Genomic DNA, 16,846 nt, shown 5'->3' on the forward strand with positions numbered 1-16,846 from the left:
AGCGCCTACCTTTGGGTAGGCGCTAATTTCTTCGGGCACTGGGAAAGTGCACAGGAAAGCAGTAAAAACTGCTTTTCTGTGCACCCTCCGACTTAATATCATGGCGATATTAAGTTGGAGGTCCCGAAAGTTTCCAAAAGTAAAAAAAATAAAAATAAAAATTTGAAGTCGGCCCGCGGCTGTCGGGTCGAAAACCAGACGCTCAATTTTGCCGGTGTCTGGTTTCCGTGGCTGTCAGCGGGCTCGAGAACCGACACCGGCAAAATAGAGCATCGGCTGTCAAACCCGCTGACAGCCGCCACTCCGGTCCAAAAGGAGGCGCTAGGGACGCGCTAGTGTCCCTAGCGCCTCCTTTTGCCTGTTTTTACCGCCGGGCCTAAATTTGAATAGTGAATTACGCGCACAGGAGAGTGGCCTGTTCACCCGCTCTCCCGTGGACTTTACTGTATTGGCCCAAGTGTAGGAGAGAAAGAGAAAGCTGCCCAAAGGTGCTGTAGGAGTACAGGAGGAGGAAGGCACGGTGCAGGAGCGATTCAAGCAATCGGAGAAGCAGGTACCAAGAGGAGTCCTTGGGGTCAGGAAGCCCACCCTGTATCCAAGGGAGCCTCCTCCCCCCGCCGCCCCCCAAAAAAAGTAATGAAGTGATCCCAGGAGGGTTTAACAGCAAGAATGAGTAAATCTCTTGCGATCTTACAGTACCTGTGGTGGATTCTAAATGCACACAGACTGTCAATTGCCATGTTCCTGATTTTTCAGTGTTTCAGTGCTTTTTGTAACATCATACCTTGTGTCCATTGTCTCCTTGGAAGTCTCACTTTTGCCTGAAGAATCCATGCCAGGTTTGCAGTACTGAGTTGGGACTTAGTACTGGTATTGAATGTCCCCTCCAGCTCAATCTTTGTACTGGTAAGGGTGCGGGAACCATCAGCTTAGTAATGCCAAAGCACCAATGCCGAACTACCCCCATCAAAAGAAAACAAAATGCGGAAAACAGGTTTCCTCCCACCTCCTTATATCCAAAACCCATCTGCCTAGGGGCACTGGAGGGCAATCTGTCAGAGCTGCCCAGCTGAAGGGCCCGTGCTGCCAGATGCCATTTCTAGAGCAAGAAGTTCACAATTGGATCGGTCCTGGCCCGGTTCACTGAAAGGTGGGAGATTCTTATTTTTCAGCAACTTGCAATGAGAAATGGACAGAAAACTTCCTTTCCAAAGCCAGAGATGTGCTCTAAGTGGTTAGTGAAGACACTGGCAGTGCAAACGTCTCAAATTCATCATTCCCAATACATACGTAAACACACATTTTTATGAAACAGATTTATTTATTACAACAAGTTATCTGTTCCTGCTATTTACAGCACATGGACACCCAGCAATACTGAGGGTCATCTGCATATGCAAAAGTTTCACTGCACAGCTGAAACAGCAGAAATTTGGAAGAGTGCCAAAGTATTTCTTATTTGGTTCACTGAATTACAGGAGGACTACAGGACATTCGTTTTAAAGAATATTTATGTAAATGAACTCTAATCACTTTTCAAAAATATACATAAGTGAGTGAACAATTTATCAGCCCATTAGAAAGCTATTACACTGAGTGAGTACATTCTTAATAGTATAAACCAAAGAGTAACACAAGAGAAAATGGGAAAGAAGAATGAAATGTATTAAATACTTACCCGCTGTATTACACAACCAATGAGCAAGGGCCTGTAGAGGGATGAAACTGCATAGGGAGCATGGTAGGAAGGTATTTAATACTTTGTACTGGAATTGCTCATCTCAGGCGGTGATTTGACAATGAGACCTTTCTGTTCATCACAGCACTACACTAGTGGGAGCCTGGCCTCTGGCTTAGTGCTAGAACTGATTCCACTGAAGTACCATATTAAAAAACACAAACCAGATGATGTCTGAACTGTTCATGGTTTCCTGCTCTGGCACAAGGAAATAAAGGTTAAACAAAACAAAAAAAAAACCCCACACTACATGGCAATACCTTTATATTAGACTAACATAATACATTGCTCGACTAGGGGACAATAAATGCATTAAGTTAGTCAAATAAAAATATCACTTTTTTGGTTTGTTAACCTATATTTCTGTGCATTCGAATGGACTAACACCACCACACTTCTTTGGTTCAGAAATTTGCCCATGATTATAACACCTTTCAATAAATGAATTTCTGTGCATTAATTACATCATTAAACATTAAAGATGGTCTTTCCCTATAGGAAATTAGAAAAGAAATGGAGTCAACTGGTGACCACAGGAACTAATCAATGTCATCCAATAGCAGGGCAGCTTTAAAAATGCTCAATGACATCACGATGTGCTCTGACCTCCCTGAGATTTAACTGAACTGGCCTGTTTCCCTAAAAGAACTAAAAGGGAAAGGGATTCTAAGTGTGAGGGGGGAATATAAAAATTGTAAGCTGAGGATCACTGGGCGCTACGATCTGAACCATAAATCTCAATGAAAATGGGTAAAAGGTCAAAAGTAATCCAGGTAGGGAAGATCTTAAAGGAAAGGGAAGAATGTTCAAAAGATGATGTTCCCAAAATTACAGCTTCCTGTGCTGCGAACAGGGTTCATTTACAGTTACATTCTTTAAAAAAAAAAAAAAAAAAAAGTGCATAGTTAACCTTTAAGAAAAAAGCACACTGCACTGCAATCATCATAAGTGTCCCATCAAATAGCTATATCTCCCCCCCCCCCCCCCCCCACTTCCTGAGTTTGGACATGATGTCTGCTCTAAAACCTTCATGACAAGGGCTTCAAGCTCTTGATTTCCAACATACAGAAAACACTGAAATGGCAAGACAATACCAGTGAAATATATCCATAGAGACTGTCAAATGCACAAGCCTAAGAAAAGTACCTCAGTATGGGTTCTCCTCACTGCAAGTAATGCCAACAGGAGGCCTGGATCCTCACCCAAATACCATCAAAACAGAGTCTGCCGAGGGTAAGAAGCTGTGGTGTAGATTAGATATTTTTGCTCATCTTTCCCCCTTGCAGGTCTTCGCAGTTCAGTCTCTGCTACTGCAGGCCTGAACCTTTTTTTGCCTCCCTTCTATCCAGGCCGCACAGGCCTTCATGCTCCCCTTTATCTTAAGGTTGTTACGTCACCTCAAGTCAACCTAGCAGATTGATCCTGCCTTGGTTTTGTCCCACTGCATGCAAACATTTGTAGTTCTAATTTTCCCATTGATTTCCTCAAGAAAATCATAACGACAAATTAATGCAGGCAACAGGCCAAAACCAGAACTGAGCAGCCTGTTCAGTTCACCTGGAGTGAGAAGGCAAGCCCACTTCATCTCAAACCTCTTGACGTGGAAGAAGCTGCAGTGGCTTGGTCATGGGCCCAGTAGTGGTAGCAGTCAGTGAGTAAAACAGGGTCGGAGAGGGGAGCATGAATCAGTGTCTACTCGCAGGCCTCACCTCCCCCCTCACGCAGGGTTTTCTGACTGGAACAAGCAAGTGGGTGAGGGATAGGCGGGTCCTATGAGCGCACTCTAGATTACACCGCACAATCACCGACTCCTGCTGTCACAAGGTCTAGGACTGGCCCCAGCAGCTTCTTCCACTTTAGAAAGGTAAGGGGAGACGGCAATAACAGGAGTAAGGAGGCAGCTGGAACTCTGCTTCTGAGGTAACTGCCCCAGCCTGGATAGGCCACCTGTAGGAACCTCACCAAAACATGTGTCAAAATGGAGTCAGAGCTGAGGGTAGGATTCCCACCCCAATATCATCAACAGGAACTGCTGAAGGTAGGAGTCACACCCAAACAATATCAAAACGTGGACTGCAGAGGATAAAACCCAAATGGGGACCCCCACCCAAATTATACCAAAAAAAAAAATGGTGACTGCCGAAACCCCACCCAAATAAAAACCAAACAAACTGGGACTGCCAGCAACAGGACCATCAAGGGGTAGAAACCCCTCTCAAACTATAAAAGAGGAGTCCAACTCAGAGGGGGAAAAAAAAAAAGTCCCACTTCAAAAAAACATACCAAGAGGGTAATGGGGGGGGGCGGGGGGTGGGGTGCAGGGAAAGGTAAGGCAGGAATCTGGAAATGGACATAACGAATGTCAGTCAGGACTGCCTGGGGCATGCACCCCATCCTTCCTATTGAGCTAGCAGCTTCCCATCTATCCATGGGAACTAGAAGGGCCAAGGAAACTACAGGGTAACTCAGCGAAAATGGCAACAGAAAAGAAAGGTCTGTGATCACAGAAGACATGGGTGAACCGGCACTCTGCAAGGATTATCCTAACTTATCACCAAGTCCAAGGCAGGTTGGCAGCAGGGTCCACGCACCAGGATCTCAGGCCCTCTCCTCCTCCAGAATGAGGTGAACCTGCAAATGGCTGTCAGTGCAAAAAAAAGGCAGGCCCTGAGCTCTCGTCACTGGAATGTGAACAGCTGGTCTACCTGCTCCTTTTATTTTGGCCCAGCGGAGGAAATCACAGATATCAAGCAAAATGGAGCACAGATACACAGACAATTGAACATTTCATTGCGGGAGACTTGTAAAAAGCCAGCTGAACATCAGAAAGGTGATGATATTTCATACAAATGTAATGGCACCTTACCCAGGTGCCGGCATAGCTTGGAAATTCAGGTTTACGCTACTGAGTAGAGCTCAGATCACCTGCTGTCTTCCGCTTATGCAACAGGAGGGGTGCAATTTCCACTTTGAGGAAAGCTTTAAAATTGGCTGCACTTTCCACTAGCCGTCTTTAGATTTCTCTCTTTGTCACGTCATCGGCTGCTTTAACGGATGTAGCAGTTGTGCCTTTTCACCAAAAGAGTGGGCGGTTTGTGGATTCCACATTTCTCAAGGGTTTTAAATACAGCAAGGTGCTGTTAAATTTGAAACAGCTCAACGTCAGGGTTGCAGCTGCCCCCAGTCTCTGCCTTTGTTACTATGTTTGACCTGAAGTCTGAAAAACATGAATGACAAGGTTTTGCCATCCCTGACAGTAGCAGGAATCCTCCACCATTTAGCGTCCAATACCACTGGGTAGGAGATTGCAAAGACAGACTGCTGACTCCTTCTCTGGCTCAAAGACCCTTTTCTTTGGAGAGTCTCACAGACGCTGGCCAGGAAACCCAGTGTGGCGTCTCCTCTATGTAGGGCTTTGCCTCTGTTTGGGATACCGGCGTTTACTGGCGCTTAGCTTTATATGGACGAGAGCGTTTCCGACGGTCTGGTTTTCTCTGCTTGTGGAGGCGGCCAATGCTAACCCCCTGACGTCTCCGCACAGAGATGTTTTGCTCCACCAGGCTTGCTAGCATTCCTGAAAGGTGAAACGGGGAAAATGCAGAGAGAGATTAGTCAGAATCAGAATCGCAAACTGCCCATTCTCCAGAATTATCCCCCTTGCCTTCCATCTTACTCAGTCTCTCAGGCAATTTGGTTCACAGCCTGATCTGCTGAAGAGAACAGATAGTTCCTGTTCATACCCTAGATCAGTCCAGACAAGTGGGTTTTTACATTCCTACCAGCAGATGCAATTAGAGAATAAAAACTTTTCAGGCACTGCTACGTAACAGAGTGTGCCACCTGCAGTCCCTCAGTATTTCTCAGTAAAGGTGCAAACCTGCAGTCAGAGAAATTGAAAAAAAAAAAAAAAAGAATAAAATGTAAAGAGAGAGAACTTATCGGAAGGGCTGCTCCCTGAGGTATTAGGCACCTTCGTGGACCATTCCTCAGGTGAGCGGAGGGTTAGTAATCCCTGTCTGGTCTCTGCCTGCAACATCCGGAGGGATTGATAGCCAGTGGTCTGGCACCCTCTCTCTCCTTCCGTGGCCTCCTCCCCAGGGCCTTCGTCCAGATCAGGGAAATATATCTTTCTGTAAGGGGTTTCTCTTAAAAGGGAGCCGTGCCTTTAATTTGGAAGGAGGAAAAAAAAAAAAAAAAAAAAAGGCTAATCATGCAGGCATGGCCCGTCGCGGTGGGAAGCTTCAGCTGGAGCTGAAAGCACCGTGGGGAGTGGGATTTTCAAGCCCTCATCAGCCCAGGGGTACGGAGTCGTTTGAGGAGGGTGGATCGCGCCGGCAGCAGAACTCCTGCGATTGTGCATCTCGGCGGGCCTCATTAACTGCGCGGCGCTGTGGTCGGGCCACATGCACTGAGAAGATGGCGCTGGCTTCTCTCTGTGAGGGATCCTGCAAGGCATGCGGCTCGTTCGGCTTAATTCAGACACAATCTGTTCCAACTGTGCCTTGGATGGGGGGGTGGGGGTGGGAACCACCTCCGAGGCAGACAGCAGGAGGAAAACTTCCAGGTCGGCAAGGCCTGCTGCAGAAGTCCCTGCGGGGACTGGAGATGCAGCTATTGTGGCTGAGGCACGCAATAGGAAGCAGGTGGCTTTCGGGGTGCCCAGGGATTCCCCTCACCCTCTATCTCCGATGGTGCAAAGAGCAGAGCATCAGGAATTGGGGGGGGGGGGGGAGAGTCAGATGGCAGCATTCAAGCCGAGGATTCTGCTGAGATGGAAGACTTTTCAGCAGAGTTTGTTCTGCTCCTGCACAAAGCCTATTTGGCAATGAAGGGGAGGAGGGAGGAAGCAGACCCTGGACCTGCAGCCGTGGTGCTCCCCTAAGACAGCGAAGGTGGCCCCAGCGGGGGGATCTGAAGGTTTGGGGTTTGAGGGCTTGCTCAGACTTCTGGGTCTGGGGCATGCTGCAGGTCAGGAGGAGGATGAATCTGATGACCTGTGGGTGGATCCAGAAAATGATCCAGAGGACAATGATCCTGTGGATGGTAATCCACAGGGGGATCCAGATGTGGACAAAAATGCCCAGGATCCAGATGAAGTGCAGGTGGCAGAAAGAGATGACCCAAGGATTGTCTGATTGTTCAGGAAGAAGGCGTTGCAGCCTCTTATTCCGCAGGGCCTGAAGGAGTTAGGCATTAAGGTCGCCCAAGAAGAGTCGGATAATGAAGGGACCCAGTTCTAGCGGGTCCGCGTGGCCCTCCTAGGGCTTTTCCAGTGCCCAAAAAGGTGAAGAAGTTGGTGAATCAGGAGTGGGATTCTCCTGAGGCAGGCCTCAAGGTCAGTAGGGCAATGGCTAAGTTATACCCACTGACTGAGGAGACCAAGGACCTGTTGATAATTCCTAAAGTGGATGCTTCGGTCTCAGCGGTGACTAAGAAGATGACTATTCCAGTGGCTGGGTCGGCCGCACTGAGAGATGCGCAAGACCACAAACTGGAGATTGAGTTAAAACGGATGTTTAAGGTCTCCGCCTTGAGTCTGTGGGCGGCTATCTGTGGTAGTTTTATGCAGAAGGTCTGTTTATGCTGGGTACAGAAGGCTCAGGAGAAGGATTTGGCTGCAAAGGCTGGACGCTATTGTTCCAGTTCCGCTTGTGGAGCAGAGACAAGGGAGGTACTCGATTTATTTTGTGGTTCCCAAGAAGGAAGGCACCTTTCGGCCAGTTCTGGACCTTCAGAAGGTCAACCTGTTGTTGCAGGTTCCACACTTTCGTATTGAAACACTGCGGACAGTGATAGCGGCGGGACGCAGGGGGGAGTTTCTGGTGTCATCAGACCTGACAGAAGCCTACCTGCTTATCCTCCATATGAAGGGAACATCAGAAGCTTCTGAGGTTCATGGTATTAGGGCAGCACTTCCAGTCCAGAGTTCTCCCTTTTGGGCTGGCGACAGCACCACGGACGTGGTGGCGGCGGTTCTCAGAGGGGATTCTAGTCCATCATTACCTGGACAACTGGCTCATTCGCGCAAAGTCAGAGGAGGAAAGGCTGTCAGTCGGAACCCCACTCCCAGTCCACTAGTTTCTTCACAGACTTATGGTAGAGGAAAGCCCTCCTAGGACCTCTAAAGCCCATCCAGAACCGGGTCCGCTCCTTCTACGTCCGAGCCTTCCTGGGGAACCTTCAGCCCAAGCTCCTCTACAGCCTGAGGCATCAAAGGCCCTAAGCCCTCCCCCCTCCTGAAGAATCGGGGCCTCAGAACCCAGGTCTTCTTCCGGACTATTCCCCCAGAACTGAGCGGACCGCATCCGGATTCCTAGTCCTGCGCTAACAAAACCCCCGAATCTAAACACCAAACAACTGGCTAAGCATGGAAAAGAGAGCTGTCCAGCACTGAAGGAGGATCAGCCAGATGTAAAAAGAAGAGGCACACTGATAAAAACCAGTTGCCCTGAGCAGCCTTGTGAAGGGGAGGGATATGGACCACCAAATTTACACCCCACGGATCACGGACCGAGCGTACAAAAGGATCACCGACCCCCAGCTCGTCCACCTCAACCAGATAGGGAAGGATCCACCAGGACCCAAAAAGCCCCGGGAGGAAGGCTCATAAAACTAGAAAACTCTCCAGACTGTAGAACTGCAGGTGGCACTAGGGGTATGAAGCAGTGTCAGTGAAACTTTGTCTCTATCTGCTGGCAGGGATTCATAAACCCAGGAGTCTGGAATGATCCGGGTACGTACAGGGAACATGCAAAACATAGCATCTCAGAATAATGATAACCAGATATAAGATACAACTGGTAAGCCTCTGCCCTCAGTTCACAAGCCCCAGTGCCCTAAATTGCATTCAGCCTCACCCTCCTGGGCCAGCATGGAGATGAAGGCGCAGATAAACTCATCGTAGTTGTGGGTCCTTCTCTGGTCATCGATCTGCAGAACAGAGAGAGTAACATGAGATCACTAGAAGTAACAGATCTGCACCTCTGAGTACAGCATAGACCTCCAGTGGATTACAGGTTGCAGCTCCTGGTGTTATTTTCTACATTTCACATTCTAAGTTTGAACAATCTTGTGTTTTCTCCGTAGCTCAACTGCACATCTTCTCTCACATCCAGGCAATTCAGACAACGGACTTTTTGCCTGGTTTCTGGGCATGTCTGAAAACATACTTCTTTGATTTAAAATAGCCCTCATTTTGTCTGGCATGGCTGTGCAGTTTGCTATCCTTTCTTGTGTAGCTCACTGTGTGCAAGGATCTACACCAGGAATTCACAACCCCCCAGAATGCACGTGAGCTTTTGCTAATTAATATACTGGCCCAATCCTCTCCTCCTCCCCTTCCCCCACTCTTAGTGATGTCATTGCAGAAACTTCATGCTTGTAGTAACATTACAAGCCAGGGTTCCCACTATCAAAATATTAGTGAAAATTCATACATGTTCACACACTATTGTTTCTTGCCTAAATGTAACTAGTTGTTTGTATTTGGTTGAATATATGTTATACGAATGTGTTATATGTATTAAGTTGTTGAAATGTAAACCGGAGTGAAGGCTTACTGCTATACTTCGGTATATAAAAAAAGTCTAAATAAATAAAATAAAATAAAATAAAAGATGGGGCTTGCCTGGTGGCTCGGTGGCAGTGCCACTCATTATCATGCAGAGGGACCTGGCTTTGATTCCTGGCTCAGGTCTTCCATGCCCCCAGTTAGCTAGGGCTAGGAATGATTCAAGATGCTGGTAAGTCCCAGTCATCATGCAACAGCGACACCTAATGGCCAGATTTAGGGCACCCAGCTAAGAACTGTTGTTCCGCTTCAACCAGACAAGTCCAGACCCTGCCTTGGGTCTCTGAGGCATTTCACTTTATTAAAAAAAAAGAAAGAAAGAAAGGAGTGCTTGCTTAGCTCATCTGAGCATTAAAGTGAAAAAAAAAAAAAAAAAGAGCAAACAAGAAGAGCCGGGGAAGTGACCAGGAGAGAGGCCCCACCATTGGTGCAGAACCATTTTGTGGGGCTCATAGGAGGGCGACACCTGAATTTTTCTTTTTCCTTGGCCACGGTGGTAGTATTCAGCAACAACCAAACAAGGCCCAGATGTGGATACCTACCCTTCATTGCCATCTCAATCTGTGTGTGTCAACTGAGTGTATATTATCAGTCCAAACATTCAAGAGTATGTACATTTTTGAACAGGAACATTTTATTATATCCTTTATTGCTATGGTTTGCTTAATGGTTGTGCTATTCTGCAATGCATAAAGGAAAATTGGTTCTTACCTGCTAATTTTCATTCCTGTTCCACCACAGATCAGTCCAGACTCCTGCGTTTTGCCTCCCTGCCAGCAGATGGAGACAGAGAAAGATTCACTAACAGTATACATAATCCAGCGTGCCACCAGCAGTTCCTCAGTACTAATCTATACCCAAACCAAGATGACAGCAACAACCAAAAATTTCTAAGCAAGCTTCTAAGCAAACTCACTCTCCTCCAATGAGCTGGAAGAAGGTGAAGTTGCCCAAAAAGACAATGGAAAACTCGTTTCCCAAATTTAACATAAATGATCAGCATTGAAAACCTCCAACAACTCCTCACTATATACAATGCAACAGTACGAGCAGTGGACTCTCCACCCCAGTAAATGGACGGGTCTATGGACTGATCTGTGGTACTACAGGAACGAAAATTAGCAGGTAAGAACGAATTTTCCTTTCCCTATACATACTCAGATCAGTCCAGACTCCTGGGATGTACCTAAGCTCCCCTTAACTTGGGTGGGACATGGAGAGTTCTGCTCATAGAACACTTTCACTAAAGCACATGGAAGCCAGAGTCCTGACATCCAAGCAATAATGCCTAGCAAATGTGGGCAATGACTTCCTAGTAACTGCCCAGCATATTTCATGCGGAGACACCTGCTGTGACTCAGCCCAGGAAGTCGCCCGAGAACGTGTCAAGGGCGCCCCCTAAACCTCCCGGCAGCGGGCGCCCTTTAGAAATGTAAGTCGACTCGATTGCTTCCTTCAGCCACTGCACAATTGTAACCTTCCTCGACTTATTTACCTTCTTTGGACCACTCCACAGTACAAAGATGTGATGTGATCCATGGAAATCATAAGTGACCTTTAGATACCTCAATAATGCATGCCTCCAATCTAAAAGCCTAAGCTTCCCCGAATGAGGCATACAGGAATCCAAATCCATAAAAGCTGGAAGCTCTACTGTCTAAGATGGAACGCTGAGACTAACTCAGGCAGAAAAGAAGGCACCATGCATAAAGATACCCCTGAATCAAACATCTGTAGAAAGAGATCTAGACCGACAGCGCCTAGAGCTCCGAACTTCTCCTGGCTGAACAAATAGCCACCAAGAAACCCACTTTAAGACTCAAGTCCTTAACCGTAGCTCTTTTAGTGGTTCATACCAAGCCTCACAATTCTCTAGATTCAGATTCCTGTTCCGCACCTAAGGCTGAGGGTTCTTAGCTACCTGAAGGAATCATAGAACATCCAGATGTGCAGACAGAGGATACCCTTGCACCTTACCCCAGAGACAACCCAATGTAGCTACCTGGACACTCAGAGTTAAAGGCCAGTCCCTTGATCAGAATCTTTCTGTAGAAAAGCCAAAATATATGACACCGTAGCCTGAACAGACTGACGCTGCACTCTGTCAACAGCAGACCAGGACTCGAAGATCTTTCAAATTCACCCATATGTCAAGGATGTAGAAGGTAGAAATAACCGCTTCAGATTATCCCCTCTATCTCAGTTGTCTCCTCTCAGAAGTGAAGCCGTGAGACAGAAGTGAGCCACCTGACCCAAAAATATTGGGCTCGTGTGGAAAAGAGTCCAAAATGTTCAAACCTCAGAGGCACGGCTATGGCCGTGTTGATCAGATCTGGGAAGCATGGTCGATGTGGCCACTCTGAAGCTACCAGGATCTCGTTGCCTGGATGTTTCTCTATCCGTCGTAATCCCTTGCTCACCAGAGGCTGCGGGAGGGAAGACAAAGAAGAATCCATTGAGTCCACGGCAGCAGAGCTCCGATTCCTTCGTACCGTGTTCTGTTCAGCTCTGTAAAACCACAATGCCTTGGTATTCTCTCTTTGGTTGGGATATCCCCATCTTCCGTGAAGGAGACACATCGCTGACTCCGACAGCTCCCATTCCTCGGGGTCTAACGTTCTCCAACTGATAAAATCCGCCTGAACGTTGTTCACTCCAGTGCCACCAGTCACTCCAAGTGGGCTCTAGATGGCCTCCTGTTCACACACCAATGCCACCAGGGTGTCACACCCCCCTCTCCAGGACGCGCACAAATATGTGCTCAAGATTAGGTTGCAGTCATATGTACACAAGTGCATGTGCAAATAAGCGCTTATATAGGTCATGGTCGTACACGCACGAGTAGCTGCGCAAATAAGCGCTCAAGTTTAGGTTGCAGTCTCATGCGCACAAGCATCAGCGCAAATACATGCTCTAGTCTAGGTCGCGGCCTTACATGCACAGGTACCTGCGCAAATACACGCTCAAGTACCTGTGCAAATAGGCGCTCAAGTCTAGGTCACAGACGTACACACTCAAATCTAGGCTGTGGCCTTACGCGCATAAGTCCCAGGACATGCAACTGCCATGCAGTGAGAAAGCGTGCACACGCCTACGCACGCAAAAAAAGAACCGCTGTAGTGACCTACTACAAGGTTAAGTAAAGCCTGCCTGCACCTTCAGCGCGTTTAGGCCCGGATCCGTTTAACATCCGGCAACAAAATCATCAGCCTGAAGAGATTCTCAACAGCTCAGGCCTCTTGACTGGCCGAGAATCCATGGAGACTGGGGCCAAGAGCCAGCATCTTGCTAAACACACTTTGTGCATAAGCAAATTAAAACAGTCAGGAAACCTCTACCAGCACCAGAGACTCCTCCTCAGTGCAAGTGCATCTCTGCAGGATAGGGAACCACCAGCGACAGTTGAAGAGGGGATTCCCCTGCCTCTCCCGCCGACGCTGCTAGAGAATTGAAAATGGCTGCCGTTTCCATGCTGATGGGTAAAAAGCCTCAGCGCTGTTCCTCCCTGCACCTACAGCACCACCAGCACCAAGCAAGAGAACAGACCCTCAGTGCCACGAAGCCACCTGGTCTCCTCCCCTCCATCTACCATTTGCTAAAGACAGGAGAAATACTGGGGGACTGCAGGTGGCACACTGGGTTACGTACAGTGTCAGTGAAACTCTCTCTGTCTCCATCTGCTGGCCGGGAAGCAAAACCCAGGAGTCTGGACAGATCTGGGTATGTACAAGGAAATAATTTAAATTTGAAACACATTAAAAATAACAGATGTGTTCCAAAAGAAGATCACAACAGTTTACAAAAAACAATATTCATAATCTAGGTCAATATTTATAATCTAGGTCTCTACGAAAGCAAACATGTTCTAAGTCAACATAACAGAATATGATTGCCTTTGAGGTGGTTTTCTAGTTGAGCTAACACTGCTTTTTCTAGGATCTTTGTGATAAATGGCAGGTTGGATATGGGTCGATAGTTGTACAATTGCCAGTACTGCCAGTTTTATTTTTTAGGATTGGTTTGATCACTGCTTGTTTTGCCTTTGCAGGGACCAATCCTTCTGATAGTGAGTGGTTGATTATGGTAGTGATTATCGAGGTAATTACATTGTGTACCTTTTTCAGGGAACTTGATGGGATTGGGTCTAGCGGGTGTAGAGCAGGCTTAATTTTTGTAATGATTTGGTTAATTTCAAGTTTAGTTGCTGTGTCGAATGTGTCTCATTTTACTTGCTCCTGTTTTTCATGTTTTTCTTCAGTTTCTTTTGTTGGTGAGCAGCGATGAATTGAGTTTTTAATATATTGATTTTATCTAACAAAGAAGTGGCATATTTGTTGCAGGAATTCTTTGAAAAATAGTAGTTTCTCGAGATTGAGGAAGATGGGTCTTTAATTAAATTTTGGACTGTTTTGAAGAGTAATTTGGAATTAAATATCACATTGTGGATCTATTTAGCATAGTATTCCTTTTTAGTTGTATTGATTTTTACATGGTATTTTCACTCCAGGAGAGAGGGGGTGCCAACATGGCCATTTGGCTAGGGTCTACAATGTTCAAGGGGCCTATTTTGTTGGGAAAAATTAAAAAAAAAAAAAAAAGCTAAATATATCTATTTCTAACATGTATAAATAAAAAAATTATTCAACTTATTGTACTAACTTTTTTATGCAAGAGAAGAATTTAGTCATTTTGATCTTTAAATTTAAATATAACAGTTTTATTTTATAGAACTTCTATAAAATAAAACAGTCATATTTAAATTGTCTGAGCAATTTGTTGATGAACACCTCTATGTTGTAACAACCCTGCATGTAACTGTTTTAGACATTTATTACAATTGTTGACAAAGTTATCAATGTTATTTAGAAGCGATCTTATTTTTAACAATAATAAAATAAAGACAATTGTCTTTTATTATTAAAAGAATCAGGTAATAATAATTTTTAATTTAGAAGTTAAAATATTCTATCTTACATAATTTTGTACAAATTCTTTTTCCGTTTAGTTTTGGGTGTCAATGAAAAAATTTGAAAGTGGCACGGCAAAAAGAAAACGAGCCAAATTACACGAAGAGGCAGTCAAAAGGTCGAAATTGATTACATGATTTCTGATCAAAAACCAAAACACACGAGGCTGGGAACGATCAGATTAGTAGACACAATCAAGAGGTTGTATTACCTTCCGCACCAGACAATGACTGTTCCTCACAAGCATTTGATAAAGAAATAAATCATACAATCCAATTGGAACAGCCTATTACAGGGGAAAAAAATAATGAAACGGAGTCTGAAAGTTACTTATTATCACAATGTGACATTGGATTGATTGATAAGAGGAACAAGTTTCACGCTGAAAGTTTTCTGAAAGTTCAAGTTTTTGAAATACCAACCAATGTTCCTAATGATAAGAATAATCATTCTTTTCCAGTTAGACTTTTTACAGTGACCCTTAAGAATGGGGAAAAATATAAAAGATTGGCTGTGTTGGAGTAAAGAAAATATTTACTTTTGTTTTTTGTTCAACAAAAAATAAGATTCTTCATATGTAAGCACATTAGCTGAACATCCAGGTTGGGATACTGCAAAAAGATGGCGAAGACTGAAATACATTGTACCAAATCATGAAAATTCCATTATACATAAAGGAAATTATATCACTTGGAAGGAAGCAATGAAAGCAGTTACATGTAATTCTACGAATGATAATTTTGTTGTTAATCAGCTTAAGGCAGAAAGTGAAAAATGGAAGACGATCCTTCGTCGAATTTTAGATTTTTTTTGGCTGAAAGAGGACTTACATTGTGTGGATCTTCCAAACAAATAGGAGAGAGTACGAATGGTAAACTTTTGGGCCTAGTTGAGCTTTTAAGCAAGTACGACCAGGTACTGAGTGATCATGTTGCACAAGGTCGTAATTCACAAGAAAATAACTCCCGTCTTCAGGTGCATTATCTCTCTCGTCATATTCAAAACGAATTTATTGAAATCTGTGGCTCTTTTGTTCAGAAAAAAAATGATAGAAGAAGTTAAAGCAGCAAAATATTTTGCTATTTCTGTGGACTATGCTCATCAAGAGCAGCTGTCATTTATCTTGAGATATGTTAAAGTCACAGATACAAGCTTTTTTATTGAAGAACGCTTTATTATGTTTTGTGATTTCCCTAAAAAGACTGGTGAAGAAATTGCTGAAAAAAATTTTGAAGTCCTCGATAGTTTTGACCTTAACTTTGATGACTATGTAGGTCAATCGTATGACAATGGTGCCAATATGGCTGGCACGTACAATGGTGTTCAAGCTAAATTGAAATAAAGAAATAAGAATTGCTTGTTTTCAAGCTGTGCAAACCATACGTTAAATTTAGTTGGAGCGGATAGTGCCGAGGCATGTAAAGAAGCGATTACATTTTTTGGACGATTCAAAACATGTATAATATCTTCAACTCTAGTTCACAAAGATGGGAAATACTGAAAAACATATGTTCCTGTATCCCTCCATCAAATGTCCAAAATGAGATGGTCAGCCAAGATAGATTGTGTTCGACCTATTGCTCAACATTATTAGAAATGCTGTAAAAAAGTTTGTAAGCTTGCTCACCTCAACAGCAGAATGTAAGGCTGACCTTGGTGGTATTGAAAAGTATCCGGACAGTTTTGAATGTGTTTTAGTGGCTTCAATTTGGATTAAAGTGCTAACAATGATACATGAGGTAAATCTACTATTGGAATGTCGGGATGCAACATTGGACGCAGAAAGAGACAATATCAATCAATTACAAGAAGATCTTCTGAAGCTTAGAGACAAATGGGATGAAATACTTCAAGAAGCCTGAACGGTGTCAAGTAAAATAGGTATATTGACTAACTTTAATTTGAGTCGTGTTTCCAAACACTCAACTCAACAACATGCAGAAAATTTCTTCATGGTGAATGTCTTACATCACATAATAGTCTTTGTACTTAATGGGCTTAAGCGTCGATTTTCTGCAGTTAAAGAAATATGCAACCATTTTGATTTCTTATGGAACTTTAAGAACTTGAGTGAAGACAAATTATTTCAAAAAGTTAACAGATTTGTGAGCCAATATGCGAAATAAGTTTCAGTTGAACTCGATGAAATAGCTTTGCTTAAGAGAGTGTTTGACGTAAATTTTAAAATTGATGATATGTCATCGAAAAAAATTTACGGTCAAATATTGAGTTTGAAGTTATCTAATATTTTTCCGAATGTCCTTATTTCACTGAGAATTTTCTTGACACTTCCAGCAACGGTGGCATTAAATGAAAGAAGCTTTAGTGTCCTAAAATTAATTAAATCCTATTTGTGATCAACAATGGGACAAGAACGACAAAATGGATTGGCTATATTGAAAATGAATAGTGATATAGCAAAGTTACTTGACTTTTCAATTGTAATTGAAGAATTTGCTTACAAAAAAGCTTGTAAAGACTTCTTAAATAAATAAAAATTATTTGGGAAATTTAGAAAACAATTTCTCTTATTAAGTATCACATCAGAACCTTACATAGGGCTTACTTTTC

The 16,846-nt window shown here is 44.3% G+C and overlaps 1 protein-coding gene across 1 annotated transcript in view; it reads right to left on the reverse strand.

Moving 5' to 3' along the window:
- Positions 1–1,301: 1,301 nt before the first annotated feature.
- BAP1 (BRCA1 associated protein 1) overlaps positions 1,302–16,846 on the reverse strand; it is an 83,641-nt gene continuing 68,096 nt past the window's right edge. The window contains exons 16-17 of the mRNA XM_029599499.1: positions 8,596–8,668; positions 1,302–5,312 (exon numbers count right to left, since the gene is read on the reverse strand). Of these exons, the coding sequence (XP_029455359.1) occupies positions 5,179–5,312; positions 8,596–8,668 (207 nt within the window). The 3' untranslated portion in view covers positions 1,302–5,178. The remainder of the gene's footprint in view (positions 5,313–8,595; positions 8,669–16,846) is intronic.

Source organism: Rhinatrema bivittatum, chromosome 4 (assembly GCF_901001135.1).
Source record: "Rhinatrema bivittatum chromosome 4, aRhiBiv1.1, whole genome shotgun sequence".
NCBI lineage: Eukaryota > Metazoa > Chordata > Amphibia > Gymnophiona > Rhinatrematidae > Rhinatrema > Rhinatrema bivittatum.